Raw genomic sequence first — 17,007 nt, forward strand, 5'->3', positions numbered from 1 at the left:
CGACACACTTACATGGGTTGCTATAGCGGGTTTTAACACCTTGTGTACGGTGGTCGCTATGCGAGCGGATATAAGGTATATCCTACCACCCGAAGAACTTTATTATAATTTTTTTAGCTTCTGCTCGCGGCTTCACCCGCGTGAAGGAGTTTTCCGGGAAAGTATCGCCTATATATTTTCCCAGTATAGAAAGTAGCCTATAACCTACCCAGGGTCTCAATGCCATACCAAATCCATACCAAATTTCATAAAAATCCGTTCAGTAAATTTTGATAAAATCGATAACATATAGACAGACAGAAAAGGGGACTTCGTTTTATAATATGTATTGATAGATTATAGATTCGTATTCGTAAACAAGAGAAATAACTGAAAATGACATCCAAGTCCGTAAGACACCATTGAATTTTATAATTATTGACATAATTAATGCTATTGTCGCGGTTACTCGGAAAACGGTACCAAGGTGCACTTATTGTACAATAGTGTTAGTACATAATCACATTAATTAAATGGTGTACTTGGACTCTATCTGGTTTTAGATTCAATTCCCGATATTATATTACAAATGTGTTTTTCCGTTGGATTTAATATGAGTTGTTCGGGATTGGAATATACCTAAAATGGCGATGAATACTCCTTAATATATCATACCACCAGCATTGTGTAAAGTTCTCGGGAAGAGCTTACTATAGAAATGATCCTGTGAAGTTAAGGTCTATATATCTCAAGTTCTCTTTTCTCTTCTTCAGGTGTGGATCTGCGTGGCTTGCATGGCGGCGTGTATGGGCGCGCCAGCACCAAGCTCCGAACCCTTGTACCTGGACATCATTGACATGGCAGCCATCAGTCGGATGTCGCCGCAACAGCTAGAAGCATTGGCAGAGGGACTTGCAGCTGAGGAGATCATGAGGTATATTTATAAAGCAATTTTAGTAGCATATAAAATCTTTAAAGTTGACTACAATAATTAACCTATTATAATAATAATATCAGCTCTATATTGTATACTGTCCCACTGCTAGGCATGAGCCTTCTCTATCAGTGAGAGGGATTAGGCCTTGTTCAACCACCCTGATCTAGTGCGGATTGGCAAGCTTTCCTCACGATATTTTCCTTTACCGGTAAAGCACGCCACAATTCACAAAGAATACACACATAACTTTTTAGAAAAGTCAGAAGTGCGTACCCTTGTGTTTTGAACCTCCGGACATTCGTCTCGGCAGTCTGTTCCACTCGTAACTAGAGTATCGTGGATGAACCTTTTAGTATTACAGAAAAAAATATTATGTCTTACTAACAACTATGTGGAAATCAAAGAAACAGTATGATATAATGAAAACAATATACAGAATTCAACACATAAAAGAAAGTTGTGAAAGGTGGCGATGTCGAAGGTTGTGTTCAAAATTATAGATCTTTATCGACCTATAAATAAATCAAAATAGCAGCATTTTATTAATTAACCCTGATCAATCGTTTTTTCTTTGCTGCTGTTTTTAAAGACAAAAACAATTTATTTCCTTCTCCCTAAGAGACTTTAAAAAGGAATATATTTACACTGAATATATATATATACATAATTCAAACACTAGATCTTCACAATCTCGTTTGTTTTAGAACCAAGCGGTCATCAGCCCAAGCGCTGACGTCAGTGGTGTCAAAAGCATCTTCAGGGCTGCAGAGTAAAGTTGGACTGTTGGGTCAAGCCTCAGCGTTCATCGCGTCAGCATCAAGCAAGACTGGTGGTGGCGGTGAACACACTGGATACTCTTATGAACCAGTAATTATTTACCATCAATTATTGTCAAGTTACCTGTAAAACGTGGTCTCCACTCGAGAACTATTTTGCCCCTTTTGCTGCATGACGATGACTCAATCGTTAATTCTCGTCATCTCAAAATATCGTCATGATTTCATTTATTTCGTAGTTATCTTAGAAAGTTACATTAACGGACAGTGTACATTATACAATATGTACTCAATAATATGGTTGTGAATTGTTCAGATATTTATGATTCATCATTCTCATCAGCCACCGGATGCCATTTGCTGAACACGGGCCCAAAGAGTCCCAGATCGACCTCGTGAAAGCAGTCCGCACCCAGTTACCTCCTTTATGATTCATTGAGATTTTATTCCTTATCTGAATACGGATTTTCATAATTAATCTTCTCTATAATTATATTCACAAAGCTTAATAATTTTGCAGCAAGGCGAAAAGTACGACTACTGGGGTTTGAAAAGTCCATCCTTTACACGCTGTTCCAAGCTGTTAAAGCCATAACTGGAGGGGTGACGATCCTCAAAGGACAGCTGATCAAAGGCGGTGGGGCTCTCGCGAGCACCTTGGGTAAAGTGATTGCTGTTAAGGGAGATGCTGTCAGCAATCTGGGAAAGAAGATTGTCAGCTCAGCCGCACTTAGTGAGAAGAAGCCTGTGGGTTAGTATTTCTTCAGCTTTATAGTAGTCTTTAATTTATAAATAGGTCTTTGTTAATGCAATCAATATAATTACATTATTGGGTATCTGTCCATTGATAGAATGTGATGTTTCGGCATGTGATGTTTACTCATGTTTTTTTTTTATAATTGGCGTTGTAGATAGTGCTTGGTCTTTTTTAAAAAAATATCCTGTTTCTGCAATAGTTAGATTTAGTTTTTTTACTAATTAAAGAAAGGAGAGATAATTCAGCCTTGTTTATTCATAACTATTTTATTTATTATCCGTCAACAACTAAGAGGTTGCCGGCAGCCTTTGGAGAGTAACCGTGTTGGCGAAGAAATAAAGTCCATTATTGTTTTTTTGACAGCAGATACATACATGAGTTCCAAAAAATCTTCAGTTTAAAAATCCATTAATGATTACTCTATTTCAAAAATAGTTCAAACTATAAGTCTACAGTAATTAAGCAAACTTAAACGTTAAAAGAGGCTCATTAAGTCATGTTTTGTTTTGCATAACTTTATCTTTCAAGTATCGCGACAATCTCATATCCGGCGTGTTACGAGACTTTATTAATGCTCGTATAACCGTGTGTTAATGCAAGTCGATGAGGAAATTACGTAATGCTTTTTTTGTCTTTCAAATTTGTTTACATAATATTGATGGGTACTGTAAGAATACTATCGATGCGGAAGATTGAGTTTACTTATAAAAAAAAATCTGGATTCTATCGCGTTTTTTATGTTATAATTTTCTGCCGACGTTTCGAGGGCTGCAGACTTCATGGTCACGGGGCTTTTATTGCAATGTCTTTTATCTAACATTACGTAAACATAAGAAATCATTATTAAATATTTTGTTTATGTCCGATTTCTTAAATTTATAGGTTAAGTTTATTAATTATCGTATTATTGTTGAGACTATATTAAGTTTTATAAAGTATAGTATTCCACAAGCAATTATCGTAAAAATGGACTTGGTAAAAATAGGGATAATTTGAAGAACGAAACCTTTCTCACATATTTTAAAATAGACTAGGAAAGAAAAAACTACTAAACAGATTTTCATAGAGATCTCACCAATGGACGGGAGAGCTTCACAAGGAAGGTCTACGTGTATAATTCATTAATGTTTTACATAACGGATAAAAATTACATATAAAATTATGTTCTACAAAGTCAAGGCGATTTTAGTTTATTTTATATAAAATAGATTCCACTCTTTTATCTTCATGTTTCTCATTTAATATATTTCACAGTCATGACTATAAATAAAAATATCACTCTAAATAGACTAACTTCCTCCCTTATCAGTTTAGAAATAATTATGACACATTCGGTATTTCGCAATGACGGAACAAATCCACGTGCCCCGATAGCAAGCGGGTTTTCCTAGATCCGTCCCAGTTTCACAAGCTTACGTCATTTGAATGTAGAATACCACCGTGTTCGAAATTCGAACATTTTTATTTTTATGAAAATTTGAATAGCCAAATATTCCATTTAATTGTTTAGTGGTTTGCAATTTTGAAATTTTCAATATATTTTTTATAATTGCATTTTTGGCAAATTTCATTTTAATGATAATAAACGATTAAATGAAAGTTAGCTAATATATACTTGATAGACATCTATGCGTAAAATGAAAATATTTTTAACACTGTTTTCAATGAAAAGATTTGATTATAATAAAATTGTATCCAATGATTTGTGCTAAAAATATCAAAAAATATAGAACATAATATAAATATGATAGCAGCCACTTCCGAATCGGCAAAAACACAATCCAGCAAATTCATGCAAAGCCATGCATGCCAAGCTAAATATATTATTAACATTTGAATTTATGATGCTTTGACAAGGCTTGACAAGCATATTTTATTAATCACATGAACAGCGCATAACACAAAACAATTAATTTCAGCAACCGCAGTGTACGGTCCCCACCGACTTCCCACTTAGAATACGGACCCCCCAGCGCATACGGGGCTCCAACAGCCCCCGCGCACTACTCTCACACCGCCCCTGCTGCTCCCACGGGATTCGCCGCGCATAAATACCCATCACAGTTAGACGGTAAGTCATAAAACAATACAATATTATAAAAATAATAAAAAAGTTATTTTAGATAGATAACAGCACAATTGAAAAAAAATAATTGTTTAATACTGTTTTAATATGAGTCGTATTCAATTATTGTAAGGTCAAAATAATATCGAAAAATTTCGTACTTACGATTATGATCATTTATTGAATAGTTATTCAAAATGTTAAAACTATTGAATTTATAAAAAAGAATTCTAACATCAGTATGTCTTAAACTCATACACAAAACTATAAAGTTACCGTTTTTAATAACTTTATATATGTATATTTCCACATATCCATAAAAAGCAACATTTGAATAATGGAATATAACTCACACCAAGTAAATAAGGAGAAAATCCGACGAAAGTGGAACAAACACAAAAAACAAACAATGTCATTACGATTCGTGCCACTTAGAAGCTAAATTGTAATGTCAACTTATATAACCTAACTGAATGGATGTCGATAACTGACTGTTACACAACTCATTGTCTACGAGACGTCTTGGTCGACTATGATAATAAACAGGTTCACATTCTAGAACGTATTTTTACTTTTTGTTTTACTAAAGAGAACAAACTTGTTGTGTTCGTGGCCACTCTATGGTCACTAAAAAGTAAATTGTATGATTGACATTTGTCATTGTAATAAAAGAATATTATATGAAAATGTACATATTATAATTTCATTTACAATGAATACATAACAAAACTGCAAGCTAGTAAGCGGGTCAGTTAGTGTCGACTGATCAGAGAAAATAACCGCTCACTAGTCGACTTATAGTAGGGAAAATACCAAAAGGAGGATGCTCCAAAATATAGACCAAGTTGCCAATGTACTGAGGGGTCTAATGAATACCTTCATCAGACGGAAACACGATGTTTTTTTTGCTTTGAATGACGAGACGAGCTTCGCTACTCGTTCGCCAGATGATACGAGATACGACCGCCGATAAACAGTAGAAACACCTTAAATTACAAAGTATTGTTTGGTATTCCACCGTGCTCGCCATGCTTAGACATGAGATATTAAGTCTTATCATGTCCAAAAGCGGCGATAGCCCAGTTGGTTGTGGAACGGACTGCCGAGACAAATGTATGCAGGTTCAAGTCCCAAGGGCACACACCTCTGACTTTTCTCTAAATATGATGTGTGCATTCTTTGTGAATTATCGCTTGCTACAACGGTGAAGAAAAACAATGTGAGGAAACTGGCATACCTGAGAAATTCTCTGTAGGAATTTTCGAGGGTGTGTGAAGTCTACCAATCCGCACTAGGCCAGCGTGGTGGACTAAGGCCTAATCCCTCTCAGTAGTAGAGGAGGCTCGTGCCCTACACTGGAACAGTATAATACAGGGCTGGTATTATAATGTCCAAAAGTTATACTGGCTACAATGTATGATGAAGAGACACCATCTTCAAAATAATTGAAAGTAAATTTTCAATAATAAAGGACCGATTGGCGAGAGATCATTAACACTATACAATAAATACCGCATAGAACTTCGACACCATTCATTTCGAAGATGTTATTAAAGTCGATTTTATTTTTGTTTTGAACGGACATTCTAAAAGTAAAAGTAAGTTAAGTAGGCCACATATTGCGTAACGATGGTCAAAGTTCGACGCAGCTGCGCACCACCAAGCATGAGAACATTTTTTATGTAACATACCTTTAGGGTACATTTTGGCTAAATGTCAGTAGTTTTTTGTTACACATGCATTGCGTCGAGTTGAAATTGGCATATTGTGGCAATGATTTACTTAATTATATCAAAATTAAATGTATCAATAATATTGATACATCAAATAAATTAGCAAAAAGTGGAGACCACGGACAAGCGCAGCGTTGGATGGCCACTCTGTGAGGTTGACAGATGACTTGACAAAGATCGTAGGAACACGCTGGATGTAGGCCGCTTTTGACAGTTCCGTCTGGACGTCTTTGGAGAAGGCCTGAGTTCAGCAGTGGACTTTATGTAGCTGATGACGATGTGTTTAATTTAATATTTTTATTGTAAATGTGCCAATAAAAATAGCCTGTGTATGCACGCTATAAATCTGCTGTGAAAAAATCCGAAGATCACTCTACTCTAAGAATGCTAGGTGTTTTTTTGTTTAAGTAGGCGCGTTGTTTATCAACACGTTTGGTACTAGTTTGGTATGATTTGTGGTTCTGATGTTCACGGTACAATACTTGTATTTTATAACAAGTATGTCAATGTGGCTATTTATAATTCAAACTCTAGCAGCAAAAGCATCAAGGTTTACCTCAGACGGATGTTAGTCAGGCCCGTTGTAAGTTGTAACAATAAGATGGTCGTAAACTGTTCCATTCGTCTCAATTTTACGGTTGCTTGTGTCCATATAATGCAGCAAAGTAAAGCTTCGGTATGCGTATGTTGTAATCGTATTGAATATTCATCAGGTTTTTAATGTTTTCGTGTCAGTATGGAAGTAACAGTATTTAGCACAGTCAGCCACAAAGTTTAACTGTAATCGAAATATAATGTTGTCTTTATATAATAAGATACAATGTACTTTTTAAAAATCGTAGACGCTCGTTGTACTGTATTGACTATTTAAAATACATTTTTAATTGCATAAAATTAGACAAAATTGTCAAACTGCAATACAACAGCATATTTTTTCACAAAATTATCCGAAACTCGCATGATTGTTCTAAAATAATGTCTAATTGCAGAAACCTTTAACCCATCATAAACAATGCTAATAACGGCATGAGATCATTATGTCAAATGTTCGACTTTCTTTTTTCAGAGATGATAGTGATGTCCTCGGTTAATGTTGACGACGTTGAGCCGATGCCGTGGCCTTCTGAAGAATTATATTATCGATATTACGATCTAATCAATGAAATTTGGTAAGATATGCGTCAAGCATTATTTCTATCAAGTCTGCCTGATTGGAATCCCTTCTTGCATTTCTCTGGAATGTCTGTTACTTCGGTAACTCTTCATCACCGCTTTGGTGATCTTCTTGTTTCAAGTGCTTCTTCCAAGACCGGTGCGGTGTATATGCTCTGTGGATCCTGGCTGTATATTTTCAAAATGCTCCGTGTTCTTTTTCAACTTCGCTCGGTTTCTGGATTTTTTTGTCTGTATATTTTTTGCTGGCAGCTAAAGATACTTCCAAATGATTGCAATACGGGTCCAATGTAAATTCGCAAGAGCCTCCTCTCTTATCTTGGCTTCCGAAGGTTGTCATTCGTCGACCTGGTTTACACGTTTATAACTAAGTAGTAAACATCTATTCGGCATTTGCATAACTTTCCTTTTCAAACGGAAACTATCGTGTTGGTGATGAAATGATTCAAAACAAATTACATGTGGACTCGCCCTGTCATTTTCTTGCAATGTTGCATTTCGGTGTTGCGAAGGTGAGTATATCTGCTGTGAGGTTCAACTGTAGCTTTTTCCAATGCGCGATTTCAAGAGCACTGTAAACAGGAGCAAAGAGCTTTATTGTGTTATGTATATGTTCATCAGCGAGCAAGAATTTGCATTACTTTTAAGAATTCTTACGTGAAAGGTTTTGTGTTTCACTGCGGCGTTTAGTTGTAAGCAAACTAAAAGTCAAGTCATTGCATACACACGACAGTGATTCATAATTTTAAGGATTTTTGTGGATTTCAAATTGCAATAACAATTAAATAGGCGTGATACAATTATGTTGCGTTTAATGTTCGATGTATGATTTAATTTATGAATAAAAATAATATGAAAACATTGCGTCACTTAAATCGATAAATACAAAACAATCTAATCAGAACCAACCTACTTAGATGTAGGAAGCAAATTAAATGGGCACGATCGGTTACCTAACGATTTTCAGGAAGCCTAAGACTATTGTATAAAGCGTAGCACCTGCATTGATATTTTGTTTGATGTAGTGAAAGTGCATTATGTCACGGAAACCAGTCAATCTAGTTCGACGACTGCGTCCGCTTGAAATGCGAGATTCATGTGAATCTACTTGCAGATATGTTATATATAGTAAATCTAATACGTGTAATATTATCTAGGCTATACTTTTCTAGACACTTCCTGCTTAATAGGTCGTTGATGTTAGAAATAGCAATATTTCTATATCTCATGTACTGCCATTATTAAATATATACTGATGGTAGGTCTCTCATATGTAAGAGTCCGCCTGGGTACATACCACCGCAATGTTTATATCTGCTGCCAAGCAACAGTGTAAAGTCAATGTTGTGTTCCAGTTCGAAAGACATTGTAGCCAGTGTAACTACTGGACATAATAAGACTTAACATCTCATGTCTCAGGATGGCGAGCGCAGTGGAATAGCAAACAATACTTTGTAATTCAAGGTGTTGGATAGTGTTTCTACTGTTTATGGGTGGTCGTATCGCTTACCATCAGGCGAACGCCAAGCTCGTCTCGTCATTCAAAGCAATAAAATATAAATTATTTTAGCTAATTCCGCTTTGGAATTAACTGAATTATTATCAACAATTATAACGTGTAAAAAATTGTACACTGGAATTTCATTTTAATAGTAAAACCGCATTTGAATACAATTCACTTTAACTTGTTATTTAACATCTAGATCTAAATTTCTACAAGGAAGCTCACGTCTGAGATAGTAAAGCGAGCCGAGAGCGGCCTCGGGTCATTATTTATTAGGTTATATAATAGATCTAAACTTTATTTCATAATACCGGCCAGTTACCGCATAGTACTTTACAAAAACAGCCTTTACTAACCTAGATTATGTCGGAGAAATATAAATTATACATGATTCTGTGAAATGGTAAAGGGAAAATAAAATTATGGAAGACCAGTCGTAATTAAAAGAAACGAGATTAAACATTTTATCAATGGGGAAGGGTGTGTGGTCGATTTCACTAGTAAGTAGGTCAGCAATGTGTCAATATCTGAGTATTTAGTAACACATAATAATAATAATATCAGCCCTGTATTATATACTTGCCCACTGCTGAGCACGGGCCTCTACTACTGAGAGGGATTAGGCCTTAGTCCACCACGCTGGCCTAGTGCGGATTGGTAGACTACACACACCTTCGAAATTCCTACTGAGAACTTCTCAGATGTGCAGGTTTCCTCACGATGTTTTCCTTCACCGTTAAAGCGAACGATAAATTCACAAAGAATGCACACATGATTTTTTTAGAAAAGTCGGAGGTGTATGCCCTTGAGATTTGAACCTGCGGACATTCGTCTCGGCAATCCGTTCCACACCCGACTAGGCTATCGCCTCTTAGCAACACATATTGAATACAAATTATTAACTTTAAATTATTTAATGTTTCCCATTTCTTTTTCCTTATATAATGAATTCCGTCGATTCGTCCACATGTTCGAACGCGATTAACTCAAAAACTACCGAACGGATTTTGATAAAAATTGGTATGGAGATAGTTTGAGACTTTAAGAACGATATAGACTACAACTCGGAAAAAATATATCGATAGCGGGATTTTATCCGGAAAAACTCTTTCACCCGGACGAAGTCGCGAACAAAAGCTGATAATTATAAAATATAGTGTTCCACTTTCGTGATAAAATAAATTATCCTTAAATCGTTATGCAAATGTTTACTTATAAAATGATTTGAGTATCATTTAAAACATTAAATAATCCAAACTCATTCTATGGTAAACAAACTTTATTTATTTATTCGATGTTTTTAAATTCGCATTCGATGCTAAAATTGTAATGAAATCGAAACACGATTTATAAAAAACATGATTAAAGACCTTATTTAAAACAAACCCAATGTGTTTATTGAGATCTAGACTGATGCAAGTTCTCTGACACAGAATAATATCAACTCTATTAAACCAAGTTGTTCCAATGACATTTACATTGCCGCGGTTACAAGGTTTGATCCGAGAAAAGTAGTATTTAATACACGTAACAACAATTCCGGCTTCATTTGCATTCAAGTAATAACTTCTCTTACTCAGATCCTGTACGCTTTCGAATAATATCTTCCGTTATTTGGTAATTTATAAATGTGATAGCTATTTTTTGATTTTAATATTGTTGTAAGCGGCGATAGCCTAGTTGGTTGTGGAACGGTCTGCCGAGACGAATGTCCGCAGGTTCAAATCCCAAGGGCACACACCTCTGATTTTTCTAAAAAAATAGAAAAATCAGAGGTGCTTTAACGGTGAAGGAAAACATCGTGAGGAAACCTGCATACCTGAGAAGTTCTCTATAGGAATTTCGAAGGTGTGTGAAGTCTACCAATCCGCACTAGGCCAGCGTGGTGGACTAAGGCCTAGTACTACTCTCAGTAGTAGAGGAGGCCCGTGCTCAGCAGTGGGCAAGTATATAATACAGGGCTGATATTATTATTTATATTATTATTATTGTTTTGAGGCCTTCTTTTAAACAGCAACATTGAGTCTACAAATACGAGTTAGATTGTAATATCTTTTTGACATGTGGGCCAATATTTTTGGATATAGATTAAAATTAACATAGGACCTCGTAATAGTGAACCAGGGTATTCGTTTGGATTATCTCTATACCAAATTGCATAAAATTCCGTTCAGTAGATTTTAAGAAGATACAGACAGAAAGAAAAGGGGTCTTTGTTTTTAATGTGTATAGATTACTGTCAGTAAGTAAAAGTCTTCAAAACCCAATATATCAACTAAAACTTTTGTAAACAATATATCGAATTCGAATCGTGAAACTGCGGTAACTACGTTTTATCTGTAAATATAGTATCGTAATTAAGGTCAACGAACCTCCGTCAGGGGTTTTTGACATTGTCGACACTGCTACTAGTCTTGCAAGACTACTTTCAACGGGTGCAGGGCGCGGATAAAAACTGCATTCGGAAACACACATTCGTACTCACTTTCACGCCATTTTTATCGGACAGGTCCCGATTAAGATGACGTATCCGGGGGCTTGTTCCCCAATTAATTGTATTTATTATTTTTTTTCTATTTTCTATTCAGTGTTGTTACTTCAGCTTTATTGTGTAGTAATTTGATATAATCACGGGGATTGAAAACGATTAGTATAATAAAATGATTTTATAGTTCAATTAACATTGAATGGTTTAAAACTAAAAACCACAATACATAGCAATTAATTATTGTACAAAACAATAACCTCTATAAAGTTACAGTTAGAATAATAAAATGACTATAATATTATAACAATCATATAAATAATGCCCCATACGTTTTATTGTTGAATATTCATCAGCCATCTTACTATTTACAAGCTAAACTTGCTAAACGTATTTACCTTTGGGACCCTAGCAAATATTCAAGTACATACCTGGCAGCATTAAGTATCTTCACGGTTATATAATGTGTGCATAAACGTAATACTTGAAGCATTAGTATGTTTAGAGAGAAAACAGTGTGTTTGTTTTGGACTGTAAGGAAATTGTGACTATTAAATATTCATTTTCGTTGAAATTATCATCATCAGCCGCAGCATGTCTACTGCTGAACATGGGCCTCCCTCAAAGATTTTCAGATCGACCTATTGGAAGTGACCCGTATCCTGCGACTTTTATTGGGTCATCTGTCCACCTCGTGGGTGGATGTCCGACGCTGCGCTTGCTAGTTCGTGGCCTCCATTCCAGAACCTTCTTGCCCCATTGGCCATCAGTTCTGCGAGCTATGTGCCCACTGCCACTACACCTAATCCGATAGGCTATGTCCATATATGAAATTATGCTGAAATTGTAGTTTAAAAGAGTATTTTCGACGATTTCCATAATTATGTATATGGCACGAATAAAACTGGCTGGATAATCGATAATCCGAATAAAAGTAGAGATGATTGAATTTCTATGAATTTAATAATTTATCGAATTTTTGATTGCCTCGGTGGCGTAGTTGTATGACGGCACAACTGCAGTGCTGAGGTTTTGGGTTCGATCCTTGGGTCATGAAAAGTGATATTGAGTATTTCTGCTCAGTATCAGCCCGGAGTCTGGAATTTATCCTTTATATGACGATAGGGTCGCCCCCTATCACATCATGGGACGTAACATGCACAGTAAAAAGCGGATGCATCAGTAGCGCCGCCGTCTACCCCTTTAAATTTAAAATGCGTGAGTGTGTGTAATATCTATAAAAAAAAAAGTTATCAAATTTCGCATAAAACCACGACGAAGATGTTAATTATTCAGCTTCCATTTAAACCCAGACCAATGTGATATTACAGGCTAAGAAGTAGCAACAAAAAACTATTCTTAGGTGATTCACGCTCGACTTGTTTCACTCAGAATAGAATAACACAATGGAACCTAAAGAATATTATTTTGAAGAGTTGTGCAACAATTATTCAGCTAAGTGAGAGAATTGGCACTGTTTGGAACTTATCGTGGTATTACGTCATTTATGTAGTGAATTGTAGTGATCATAATTGATGCAAAATACATCCGAATATAACTTCTACGTTTTTTATCTTTATTTATGGGAGCGTTGTCATATATTTACAATAATGTCGCTTCATACGTCCGCGTTCATTTTTAACCGACTTCAAAAAAAGGAGGAGGTTATTCGACGTGAATGTTTTTTTGTTTACTCACTTCTGATACTTTTAAAATATTTTTTTAATAACACCCTAGCTGCTACTGATGCAAGAGCCGACAACAGATTGCCTTCATTGACTTAGACTTTTATAAATATTTTAAAAATAATGTCAAGTAACCAAAGTATTATTTATCGAAAATCTCAGATATAGGGAACATCAACTAAACCATATTTTTACCTTGTTACGGTTTTTTCTATATTTGATTCACTCCAAATGGTAAATAACGTGATGAATATAATTTTTAATTTAAGAAATTAATTGTGTGAAAAACCAATACATTTTAATATCTTCTTAGGGATAAATAACTTATAATATTTTTTACAAACAGTTATACTTCTAAAGGGTACTTTCCATATTGAATCTAAAATCAGCTGGTCTAAACAGGGTAAAAAAATATTTCACTTACTCTATAAATTAATATAATATACTTTATGAGAAATGTATGACATAAATCCATACTACTAGGACTCAATATTAAACAATTGTTCAATTTTTTGTAAACTTAAATCTATTTAAATTTAATCTGTATGCATCATTACCATAAGTTCCATAAAATCATTTCCTAAACCATGATAAATATATATTTCTTGAGCAAACATAATTCTTTTCCGTTGTGCTGTTATCTACTACAAAATATTCTTTCATTTACATTTCTATTTTACCTTTTAGGACAACCTCAAAAAAGAGCAATGAGACGACAAATACCATACCATTACCATCATTTAGGTACCTTTTATTATTCATACGTGCACAGCCAATTTTCACTACCATTCCCTAATTGTAGAGGTACCCTGACGACCGTCAGCGGTTTTTAACGCTGCGTGATATTTACTTAGTCGAAAAACTATCTCCACATCATGGGTACCTCTTTAATTGTGAAGGTAGTACGACTGGCAGAAATGATGCATAGTATTCTGTTGTATTTAATATTATACATCACTGATATGACGTGATGTAACGCAATGTTGAATTTGTGATAATTTGTAACACACTTTACTAACATCAGATTTTGATGACGACTGATGTCTTCAGAGAATTTAACAAAAATATGTTTTTGTTTTTAATTAGCTCATATTGTAATTGCTGTTGTTTATTTCAAGAAAATTTCACGCAAACATGAACAAATAAATGCAGTTAAAAACAAACAAGAACTTGCACAAAACTGACGTGATGACGTAATGACTGACTTTTTGAGACAGGCCATGGTAAACTGAACGGGGTGCACGCCGGGCTTCTTTTACTGGCGCCGTTGGGCGACGGGACTCCAAGCGACGGCTGGGACACAACAAAAACAGGACACACACCCATAGAACCACCATCCTCCATCCTCCACTCAGTGTACAGCGCCATCAAAAACACTTTCTCCACAGCTCCTTCGTACCATGAGGAACCTTTAGTGAACCAGCCCCCACCTCCTCCACAACCAGTCCCAGAATTCAAGCCCATGGGCTGGGGAGCCGTGAACTCCTACGGCGAACCAGCTATGGTCGACGCATACTCTGATTATGATCCAAGAAACACGCACCCGCCTTTCGATTATAGTATTTCCAAACATGCGGTAGTGACGCATTCTAAAGGTCTCACTCCTGAGAAAATGCAAAAGATCAGGAATAATTTGAAGAAGGTTCAGGTTTACCTCAATCAAAACGAAAGGTCTATCGAAGAGGTGCCACAATTCACTCGATTAGAGAGTTATGCTAAAATGTTGAAAAAAGGACAGGTTCCTTTCGTTTCCACTCCTGTAGTACATGATAATGAAATAGGGGTGCTACCTGCGGAGCTGTTACCAGACCCACTTTTCACCACGTCCTCATCCACTACAACTTCCACTACCACAACAACCACGACAACACAACCGCCACACACTACAGAACAGAATAGAAGGAAAGACGTGAAGTACATTCTTCGCGGGAACAAGATCGTTCAAGTGTGATACGACTGACTTGACTGACTTGAGGTATGTGATGACTTGACGTTGACTGACTATTTACCGTAGATCCAAATTGTATATAACATTATCTACGAAAGCTAAGTATAATTTTCCTTTTGTAAATAATATATAATATAACAAAATTGTAATTAAACTAAATACGTACGTCACGTTAAGTAATCGACGGATTTTTATGAGGAAAATAACTTCAATTAAAAAATACTAATAAATATATGAAAGATTAATTTTGACACTTAATAATGACTTTGTCAATTACAAAACTTATTGGACCTTAAGCATTTGTAAATATCATTAACTAATTTGTTTCTTATTGTAATAGATGCGTCCCTATCTCCGATTTTAGTTTTGGGTCTATGGTGACTTCTACATTGACTGACAAATCACAGACTCGTCCGCTTTCAATAAATAAGCCCAATCTATCAATCCGATCCTATACCAATAAAATATGACATTTATACGCATATCAAAAGAATGTTCAATCCCTAGAATGTCTCACACGACTTGAATTTCGATGTCGTTTAATTTGGAAGTTTGTGATTGGTCGAGACCAAGGCGTCGGTCACGTGTTAGTCTCTCGACCAATCATAATAAAACGGCACGATATCCACCAATGCGTCATTCACGTGTTAGCAATAAACACCCAATAGAACACGGAGTCGTATCTTTTTTTTCCACATTCTAAGCCCATTGATTGGTCTATTGTGATCGATCGAAGACTCGATTGGAATTGTTTCTTAAAATCAGCGGTTAGTACGGTTTCAAATTATTGACTTAGTGTTCGTAGAGTCCAGGAAATTCATAGGTTAATATTTCTTTCTTGCGGCTTCCCCGCGTGCTCCATCTTTCCTGGAAAGATTTTTTTATACAGCACGGCCGTGACCCCACTGCACCTGATGGTAAGTGGGGTCCATAGAATATCGACTGACCAGATGATTACCCCTTGATAGTCGACAAAATTATGCCGGCCTGTTGGAACCACATATACAGTCTGCTCCTGGAACGTGACACACTTACGTGGGCCACTATGGCGGGTTTTACAACTTGTAAGGTGGTCGCTATCCGGGTGGATACCAACAGCACATAGTTATTAAAATATACGAACCAATATTTTTACGAACGCAAACATTACTATTTTGAAACATCTATGTACATACATATACACTTGTGTTTATAATTTTAATTGTGAATATTTAGTCGACTTTTACTAACCATGACTTTCATTTTACGTAATTAGATTTAATTAGAATATATTGTGGTGTACTTGTATTGTATCGTAACTTTATGAAATCACGCAAATATGACAGCGTTGATTCACTTAATTATGATAATATTAAGAGATTTAATATAAAATGTTTTCTTACGGAACGCTAAGAGAAAGTGACGATTAATAATATTTGTGAGAAATCAACAAGACTAGGTGAACAATATTCCGTAAACAATAAAATATTCAAATTCGAAATTCAAAATTGAAATAGTAGATCTCCAAAGAGGTAAACAAAGATATTTACTTTGGTGTATTTTGAACGTTTGCATAATTTAATTTATCTTGTCTATGTACAAAAATACCTAGTCACGGTGTGCAATAAAATAAAAAGTTAGAATGTTTGAAGACCATAGCGAGACGGGTTTTCACTAATCATAATTTTGTCAGACATCTGATTTCAAGAGTCTTATATAACATGATTAATAGCGTTAATACTTGAATATACTTTAACGACTATGTTTTATTATACCATCATTAGAAACTACAGTGTTAGAATTTTAATTAATTACAAAAAATACTATGTAATAAGTCGTTATTTCTTTTTAGCCTCGCTACTAAAAACCTACTAAGATGATCAAAATAATGTAATTATTCTTAATTAGGACTACTGAAACGATCTTCAAATTCTTTCCGTACTAAAACTTCTATTTAATTTCTTGAAAACCGTAGCGCCAGTAAAA

At 35.4% G+C, this 17,007-nt stretch overlaps 1 protein-coding gene across 1 annotated transcript; it reads left to right on the forward strand.

Annotated features, from left to right (window-relative positions):
* Positions 1–752: 752 nt before the first annotated feature.
* LOC115440701 lies at positions 753–15,122 on the forward strand (the record flags this gene model as incomplete). The annotated part of the gene is given in 7 exon segments (XM_037445923.1): positions 753–913; positions 1,621–1,783; positions 2,213–2,240; positions 2,243–2,443; positions 4,369–4,383; positions 4,386–4,520; positions 14,312–15,122. Coding segments are annotated over 7 exon segments (1,437 nt in total), but the record flags the coding sequence as incomplete, so codon positions are not given.
* Positions 15,123–17,007: the final 1,885 nt, after the last annotated feature.

This window comes from Manduca sexta, unplaced genomic scaffold (assembly GCF_014839805.1).
Source record: "Manduca sexta isolate Smith_Timp_Sample1 unplaced genomic scaffold, JHU_Msex_v1.0 HiC_scaffold_2328, whole genome shotgun sequence".
Taxonomy (NCBI): Eukaryota; Metazoa; Arthropoda; class Insecta; order Lepidoptera; family Sphingidae; genus Manduca; species Manduca sexta.